The sequence below is a fragment of the Sinocyclocheilus rhinocerous genome, unplaced genomic scaffold (genome assembly GCF_001515625.1).
Source record: "Sinocyclocheilus rhinocerous isolate Xijiao unplaced genomic scaffold, SAMN03320098_v1.1 scaffold1111, whole genome shotgun sequence".
NCBI classification, from domain to species: Eukaryota; Metazoa; Chordata; class Actinopteri; order Cypriniformes; family Cyprinidae; genus Sinocyclocheilus; species Sinocyclocheilus rhinocerous.
In genome coordinates, this window is record NW_015655406.1 from 25234 (window position 1) to 34885 (window position 9652).

At 36.3% G+C, this 9652-nt stretch overlaps 1 protein-coding gene across 1 annotated transcript in view; it reads left to right on the forward strand.

The window, feature by feature from the left end:
* Positions 1–433: 433 nt before the first annotated feature.
* The window catches only part of LOC107718224 (sortilin-like), a 22168-nt gene continuing 12949 nt past the window's right edge, over positions 434–9652 (forward strand). Inside the window, exons 1-2 of the mRNA XM_016525219.1 lie at positions 434–843; positions 9172–9231. Coding sequence (XP_016380705.1) covers positions 586–843; positions 9172–9231 — 318 coding nt within the window. The 5' untranslated portion in view covers positions 434–585. The remainder of the gene's footprint in view (positions 844–9171; positions 9232–9652) is intronic.

Genomic DNA, 9652 nt, shown 5'->3' on the forward strand with positions numbered 1-9652 from the left:
ATATAAACTTTCAAAAAATGCCATATAATAATTTAATGCTGACCTTCAAAAAAAAAAACTTTTCCCAGCAGTCCAAGACAATGGCAAAAAAATGACAAACGCATGGTAGTTTTGTTAAATTAAATCGGAAGGAAGAAATTTCTAAGATAGGTTGGTCAGCAGAAGGCGTGGTTAACCCACTTGCTTGTCAATTAATATTTATAAACCAGGTCTTCGCCATTGGTAAATTGCAGAGTACTGTCATCTAATTAATATTAATGACTAAGCCTTTGCCATTGGAATGCTGACGCGTATCGTCACTCCCAGTTAATTAATATTTATAAGCAAACCCACCGCCATTGAAAGAGTTACCAGGCAACGTCAGCGTGACTAAATTAATATTCATAAAATGGGCGTGTCGAACGGACGGTCCGCCTATCTTAATCTTGAACAATCCCCGAGTTTAGCAGTGCGAACAGTGCGAACAGCGGCTGCTCTACAGACATGCGTCAGAGTGTAAACACTGCACGTTTTGTTCTGGTACCAATAAACCTGCTATTTATGGATATTTAGACAGAAGATTTTTGTGCACATTAAACGAAAACCATGAGCACCGTATTCTGCTGTGTTTTGGTTGTATTTTGCTCAGTGGCTCTTTGCAGGGACTTTGAAGAGAGACCCAGCATCTCCAGGAGGAGTGAGCAAAGCATGTTTCTAAAGAGTCACAAAACACGAAATCTGCTCAGTTTGAAAGATTCACAGCAGCCGGACCATGTCAAGATGAAAAGAAGTGAAGAATCCGCACAAAATCAATGTCAATCACTGCACGGCTATGATTCTACGTTAAAAAACAACACTCATACGGTAGGTCAGAATATCTCTTACTCATTATACTCGCATAATATAATATAATGGAAAGCTTTATAATTTTGTGAAAATTATTATTTCAAATTTATATTATGGTTTTGTGAAATATATTTTTATTTTTGGCTAGTTAACTTATTTAAGTTTATTAAGCTTAAGTCTATTTATTTAGTTTAGTATTTAGTTAGTATCCTTTTTTTTTTACTTATCATTGAGGATGATTTTTTTCTCTACTTTGAAAGCTCTTCCTAAATTTCTAGGAACCATAAATCACAAAAGTGAGATCATACTGCTGGCCTCTGGTCTGAGATTACCTAATAATGTACCTACATAACCTTCCTCAGCAAGCAAATGTTATTTTCCCAGTATTTTTTTCAAAACAAGCACTCAAAAAAAAAGATATTTGTGAAGTTTTCCAGATGGTGATATCATAAAAACAATATCAGCATGCATCACCTTATCATTCAATGTTCCAGAGTTTTTGTGTTTGATGTTCCTTTAAGACATTCCACAGATTTCATCTTTATGCCAAGAGAACAAATGCATCTATCCTCTTGATGTGCCTGTAATGTCTCTGCGATCTGTTTCTCTTGTGTTTATGTACAGACGCCACATTGTCAGGTGATTTTGCTTAACCAGATCCAGTCAGAGCTCATCCATTACAGCGGCCAATGACTGATTACTAACCCTTAAGTCAGTGAACATGCTGCGTCTCTATATATGTCACTTATCTAACCCTCTCTCTCGAGCACATCAATTACATTTTTACCAGCAGTTGGCGTGACCACTCACTGGGCAGGCATTATCGGTAAACGATAGGCTACGCTACATGTATGCCAATCTATATCTTTCATATCAGTCCTGTTCTATGAAAAGCATCCTCTATTTATCCAGATTCAGAGTATATTGACTCTGTTTTCAGGGAAAGCAATCGGTGATGAGTTTAGTCTAAGTGCTGATAGAGAAGGACTGTTGTTGTTGTTAAGAAAGCACACAGAGCCAGTTCTTTTATGGCCAGTGTTTTTGGCTCTCGTCCTTTCACATTCCGTCCAGCATAAATGACTGTTGAAGTGAAATGTTTCCTCCAAGAAAGGAATGTTTCTGAAACGGGAAAAGGCTTGGGGCATGACAACAGTGCAGTGGGAAAAGAATTTGAAGGCAACGTCTCAAAAACATCTCCTTGCTGAGGGCTTTTAACACCTGTTTGGATAGTCTTCTCGAACATTAACTTGCATGTAGTTTATTCCGTACAGTTCCTGCCAACTGTACATGTAAAGTTCCTGTGGTTAGAGCCTACTTTGATGTAAAACCTTTATTTTAACCCTTAAAATATTTATTTAAGGCTACTCTTGAAGTGGAGATTTCAAGTACGCTGAAACCTCTCAACAGTGCTATTTGAACAAAATAACATTTGTAAAACTATGCTTGCAACTTTTGAAGCCCATCCTTTTTTTAGTACTACATTTTTTTACCGAAACCGAAATTAAAGTTTTCCTTTAGCCAGAAATTTTTATATATTGCTAATCTAGCATAATTTTTGGTCACTGTGAAATGCGTCCACACTGCTGAGATGTTTACCTGTTCTAGTTTATCTGGACTAAACAGATGCTGAAATATTCAAAACATGTCATTGGGGAAGCGTTAATTTAAATGTTACTGTTTCTGACAGTTATTTCAGCCTTCCTAAACTATTTCGGCCGAATATATTTGTTGCTGGAAATTTTAGTATATCACTTCTTCACTAAGAAATGTTCACCCAAACATAAAAAATTGCAGAAAATGTACTCCCCTCAGGCCATTCAAGATCATCACTTGCTCACCAATGGATCCTTTGCAGTGAATGGGTGCCGTCAGAATGAGAGTCCAAACAGCTGATAAAAACATCACAATAATCCACAAGTAATCCACACCACTCCAGTCCATCAGTTAATGCCTTGTGAAGCAAAAATTTGCTTGTCTGTAATAAACAATCATTAAGATGTTTTTAACTTCAAACCGTTGCTTCCGGATAAAACGTGAGTCCTCTATATATAATATTACTTTCTATGGTGAAAAAGTTGTCTTGTTTGAATCAGGAGAGAAATATGCACAGATCAGAAGACCCATTGGTGAGCAAGGGATGTAATGCTAAATTTCTCCAAATCTGTTCCAAGAATGTTGGTAAACAAACAGTTGGTAGCCATTGACTTCCATAGTATTTTTTTTTTCCATATATGGAAGTCAATGGCTACCGTCAACTGTTTGGTTGCCAACATTATTCAAAATATTGTCTTTGTGTTTAACAGAAGAAAGAAACTCGTACATGTTTGGAACAACTTGAGGGTAAGTAAATGATGACAGAATTTTGATTTATGGGTGAACTATCCCTTTCATTAGCCTTTTTCCAATGACGCGTTTTGACTATTTCAGCATCTGTTTCGTGCACGCAGTGTAGATAAGCTAGAACAGATAAACATCTGAGCATTGTGGATGCATTTTGCAGATGAAGAAACAAACTCAACTGCATTTTGAAAGTCCTGAGTCCATTTTCAGCTAATTTTCATTTTTTGGGTGAACTATTCCTTTAAAAAGTCTCTATATTGTTCTGGTCTCTTGATATGGTTTTTCAACTGTTTCGCCTGATTGCATTGAAATGTAATAGCATGCCTCTTTTCAACAAGCTGCACGATTTAAGGAGTCATTCGTTTGTGTGGCACAAATAGTAGGATAAGTTATGTGCTGAAATTTAATTTGTGGCATTGGCATGTTCTGTAAATGCACCAACTTCTTGACTAATAAAATCGAAACAAAATTTCAACACCGCCGTTAACACCAGCTATTTACCCAGTGAGTTACTAATAATTTATTGACTAAATTATAGATCAAATATAATTGGTTATCAATAAAGCATATTTTTTATGATCTAAAGGCATTATTAAGAGGCATACATACAGTGGTAAGTTTGAAGTATAATGTTCTAGATCTGTTTCAGTCCAAAATGTGCAAACAAACCAACCATGGAGTTGTGCAAGATTCTGTGGTCAGTCGACATAAAAACTGGCTGCTGATCATCTTCTGCATGATGGAATTTATGATCTGCCTGAGCAATTAGAAACTTTACAAGCTCACAGTAAAGTCTTTTTAACAAGTGCCTGTAGATTCTTCAAATAAAGTCTGTGTGAACGTATAGCGGTTAGCATATTCGAACAGCTTTGTGGATGAAGTGTTTGAATGATTTGAGATGCTCTTTTTGGAGGCTGGAAGACTTTTTGAGACTCCGCTCTGGATGTTTAACATCTGAGTTGTGCCAGTGGGGTGTTATTTATGTGAGTCCAACGAAAACACAAACACGGCTCCATCTAATGAACTGCTGACCTCTTACCCATTTCGCCATGGCTTTCCAGTTAAGAAAACATAGTTTAAGTTCTTGATTCTAGGATATTTTTGTGCATGTTTTTGATTCATGTGTTAGCATTTGCCCACCTGTCTAAATAGCACTTATTTCAAGACCAACTTGAGTCGCGTCTCTTATTAAACTTAAATTCTATTTTTTTTTTTACTGTCTAGAGATGAAGTCATGTTTGTTATTGGTCCTCAGACTGTGAAGCCATTTGGATCAAGTCTAAAGCTTCCTTTGGCTGGACCTGGGGTTCAAAGACTGTTTACCAGTTCAACACAAGGGAAAGACGTCCAGGTTTTTCCCCTTCCCGGTCCTGGGGAGAATGTACAGAGAAAACATTTTCTGTCCTCTCTGAAATGCTCAGTGTTGGTGAGATGCCAGGAAAGCAGCCCAAATTATGTTCTTCATGGTTTTAGCGTGTCCACTGGAGAGGACTTGTGGAGCTAAGACCATGGATGGAAAGAAGTAGGAGTATTTAATTTTCTGTACATTTCTGCCATTGTGCAGTATATTTCAGATATTTCTCTTGAAAAAGCATGTCTGCCATGTGATTGTTCTGGAGGATTTCGAGGGCCCCATGGCCCCACACGCAGGTGGCTAGTCTTAGTGGAGCACCTTAGTAATCCACACTGACCTGTGACCAGTTTGCAAACCCTTTAATGTTGGTAGGGATTCACAGAGTCTGAGTCTGATCACTGATGCTCCAGAGGGAAACACGATGCATTAAGAATTTGACGATCAAGGTAAATTGTACTTAATTTGTCTTCCGGGAAACATGCAAGTATCTTCTGTTGCTTCCGAAGGGCAGTACTAAATGGGGAAAAAAAATTATATTTCAACAAAATAAGAAAAATTTGGACATCTTCATCTGGTTCAAAAGTTTTCTTTAAAGGCTCTTAATGCATCGTGTTGCCTTCTGGAGAATCAGTGAATGTTTTTTTTTAATAGTTGTGTTTGAGTCCCTCAATTGTCCCCAGTGTAAAAAGATGGATCTCAAAATCATACAGTCACTGCTGGAAAGGGTTCAAATTTCTGCAGATCCCGGAACCCCAGTATGAAAACTATACTGACCAGCAACCTATAAAGCATTACATCAACGTGTGGACTCATAGGTGAATCATAAGTGTATTGGACTGCATTCAGGACAGTGTCATGAGTTTGTTTAGGTGCTTTCTTTGAGTCATGTGCTCTTCTTTGGTCTTCTTCAAAGTGAAGGAGCGTTGTATGCTCACAGTGTCTTCTCATCACCCTTTAATCCTCCATTTGCGAAGACTTGTTGGCGTGGTGCAAGCCATTCTTGGCAAGCCTGTTTTATTGGCCAGGACAGGAATGTCAGCTTGTTTCTTTGCTTCTGGTTTAAATATGGCAAGGAATGGAGAGGCAACCACTGTAACCATTATTCAAAGACACATTATTAAGGAACACTGGCCCTGGAGTTTGTGCAGGTGTTTTAGACGACTTTTTCTTGCTGTTCTGGAACACACGTAGCATTCAGGGGGTGTTTTGAGGTGGGCTGCATCAGAAGGACATTGGCTGGGTTGGTAACATGGAAACTTTTGTTCACACTTTGGATTGTAAGAGTGCAAATTTCCATTGGGCCTGGAGGCTTGTGAGTTTCAAAAATGCTGTGGTTCTTTTGCTTCCCTGGACCAAGTACGGCTGCTTTTTATGAAAAAAAAAAAAGTGTATAAATTGTAAGTCGATGTCATCACTGAGCAGAAGTGAGAAATGGAGTATTCTGTGACATGGTCATTGATCCCCAGGGGCTTGGGTGGAATTGCAGAAATGCAGAGAGGATGTGATCCGTAGAAAGGAGTATGGTGGAGGCCTCCTTAGACAAACATATCCGTATGGACTGTAAAGTAGTAGATGATATACTCAAAATGGATCTGAATGTGTAGATTGGGTGTTGGCCCCCATATCAGAATTTTTTTTCTTTATTTATTCCAGTTGTGTGCATGGTTTTTGTTCCAAAACGCAGTGAGCTTACTACATAGGCAGCATTGTAAGACAGACATTTATTAATGACTGCACTCAGTTGTGGCTCTATTCCATGCTTGATTTTCGATGTTTCATAATTCTTATCTTATCTTATCTTATCTTATCTTATCATCTTTCTTAATCGCACCTGTCCTGTTTGATGTTTTGTAACAGATGTTTGATGTTTTGTTTTTGTTATTTTTTATTTTATTTTTATACATTTTTTTACATTTTCATCCGATTGGACCTGTCATGTTTGATGTAAGATTTTTTTTGTTTTATTTGATTTGATATTTTTATTATTATTATTTGATTTGATTTGATTTTTAATCTAATTTTAACTGTCCTATTTGATCTTTTGCAACATATTTTATTTTATTTTTTAATCCGGGTTTACTAGTCCTGATTGATATTTTATAACTTTTTTTTTTTTTTAGATTTTTATTTTATATTTTATTTTATTTTATTTTTACTTGTACAACACTTTGCTATACCGTTTTCTAAACAAATTGTCTTTATTGTAATTATTCTTTTTTTTAATTCATGCCTAATTGTCATTATTCTAACATTCATATTCAACCCATTGTATCAAAAAAACTTTTTTATTACTTTTTAAATACTTAATGTTTAGCATATTTTACACACAGCCCTGTTACCACATTATGTTCCTCCATTAAATAAAAAACACCCAGGAATGTATGTCTCTGTGCCAAAACATAGTGATCTGCCTACATAGGCACCATTTTAAGACATGATAGGAACACTTCTAGTCTGTTCTAAATTGGCAACAACATTACTTTTAACCAAATTCTATGAAAATCTTTTATTTATTTTTTGCAAAAATAAAAATGATAATAATCCCAGTATGCTTTGCAACAGCAAAGTCTGGTGTATTTTACCCACATGTACATGCTTTGTGTCATGTTATTAGTTTAGCAACGTACTCTAATGAAATTGATTTAATCGTCCTCTGTGCATTTCTCATAACGAAGCAGTTGTCTATGTTGAGCGTCCACTTACAAAATTCTATATCAGAGGCAAATGCCTGTGTAGTAATAGCCAAGCAGTAGGGCTGCACAATTAATCAAATTTCTAATCGCGATTACAATTATGGATGCCACAATTTTACGTAATTGTTCAAAGTCCACTTATGTTATTCTGCGTGCTTAAGATGCGTTTCTTTCTTTCTACATGCTATCTTAAGGGTTTTTCCCATTATTTTAATTTTAGTTTTAGTATAACATTATAATACCATACATATTTTTACTTTTTTATAATTTAAAGAAGAAACCAATCCGATGTTTAGTTGACATTTGAGGCTTAATACTATAGAAAAGCACTAAAGGTTTTTCAGTTAGAGTGTTTTCAGCTTGTTTATTTTCATATAAAAATACGGCATGCAGTTGCATAAAACAATGGTATAAACATCATTCAATGTAAATTGTGATAATCGTAATTAATAATCGCAATTACAATTTCAAGGGAATAATCGACAATTATGATTTTTTTTCATAATCGTGCAGCCCAACCAAGCAGCTCACTAGCTTTTGGAACAGAGCCAGTGTATGTGTGTTTGGACTCTCTTTATTCTTTTCCCTCCTTTTCTCTCCCACAATCTCTTGGACATCAGTTACTCTCTTGTGCTCAGTGTGTGAGGCAGATGAAAATGTGGGGCACTCGCTCTGTTCCTCACACACGCATACACACACCATCTGGGTCTCGCATTCCAGCGAATGAAACTGAAAGGGAGGTTGCACACTCGACTGATAGCGGGCCTGTCCTCTTAAATGTGCCCTAACACACACACAAACACACATTCCCTAGCAGTGTGGGGCGGCTGACAACGGCTCAGCCATCTGTCGGATCAGCAGTGGTTTCTGTGTGCATGTCGCTACATGGTTCCGCTTCCCTGTGGAAAGATAAAAACCAGCACTTGTGTTTTTCTTCCTAGAATCACCAGGTTTTTTTCTGATTAAGCACTGTAAATGTGTTTGCATAGTTGCCTTTTATTACACACTACATCTGAATGGCATTATATGTAGTGGTTTTTATGTAGCTGATTATTGATCAGTTTAACTTTATAAAGGGTCGTTTAATGTCTCAGTTTTTCATATAGAGTAATGAGATTAAATGGAGAAGTGTCCTGCTTTTCTGATTTTTCTCCTGATGAAAAGACACCACGACTCACATGTATCTCGTTTAGTATTTTAAAAGAAATCTCAAGAATAACTCAACAGATTCAACTCAGTTATTAGACTAAATTCTTCCAAGATCAAAATTTCTGAGCAAAGAGTCTACATGAATTTTATATGTTTTTTATTGTATGTCAACAATTGTCTAAATTATGTCTGATTTTGTCTCCAAAGGATTGGAAAGCTGTCAAATCAAAACATTTATACATTTGCATTGAAAATGTGCATATAAATTGCTGTTTGTTGTCTGTAATACAGAAACAAGAATGAAAGTATGCTTTTTTTCTCAAATTAGCTTTTTTAGTTAAGTATTTGTGTGACTACTTTCTGTTCTGTACTGGATGTTTCTTATTTTTAACTATGTAAAGCTGTGGTTTGGAGCCCTGCTTTTAGTCATTATTATTTTTTTTTTCTTGTTTTATATTTTTAGTCTGAATCCAGCCTGCAATCCCATCCCTGTGGACTACAGTAAAACAGCATGTGGTGTTTAGTTTCACCACAGAAGCGTTCTGAAAACAAACCTGCATTAGGACTGAGAGAACAATATTATGATAAAGGAGATTTTAGAGCCCAAATGTGGTGGTGCTAATGAAAATGAGCCGTTTTGTTGTGGTTTGAATTTATTTTGATTTATGCAGGTTATTTTCGGAGAGAAAATTTCATAAATTCACGTTGGCGGTGCAGGGATTATTAAGATGATCCGTCTCTAGAATTGTAACTACAATGTTTATTTGCAATCATGCGATCTTTATTATGTCTCTACATCTATTTTTTTAGTATAACTTCAATGACCTGAGTGGCTCGGTGTCTCTGGCCTGGGTTGGAGACGGCACAGGGGTGAGTACTAATTATCTAACATAAGAATACAGTACCATAGCATAAAAAAATATCTAATTTTAAATGCATCAAGTTTTGGTAAAATGAAGATTTTGGACTGTCTACATCAACTGTATCCAGCAATTCAAGGTGAATTGTGTAATTTATTAAATTGATGTTGAATACATTGGAGCTAGAAATTATTATTATTATTAACTCCTTTTACTTAGTCCCACATTTTCTCCTTAAAGGGATAGTTCACCCAAAAATGAAAATTAGCCCATGAATTACTCACCCTCAAGCCATCCTAGGCGTATATGACTTCCTTCTTTCAGATGAATCCAATCGGAGTTATATTAAAAATTGACTTTGATCTTCCAAGCTGTTTAATGTCAGTCAGCGGGTGTTGCAGTTGATCAGTCCAAAAGAAGTGAAATAAAGC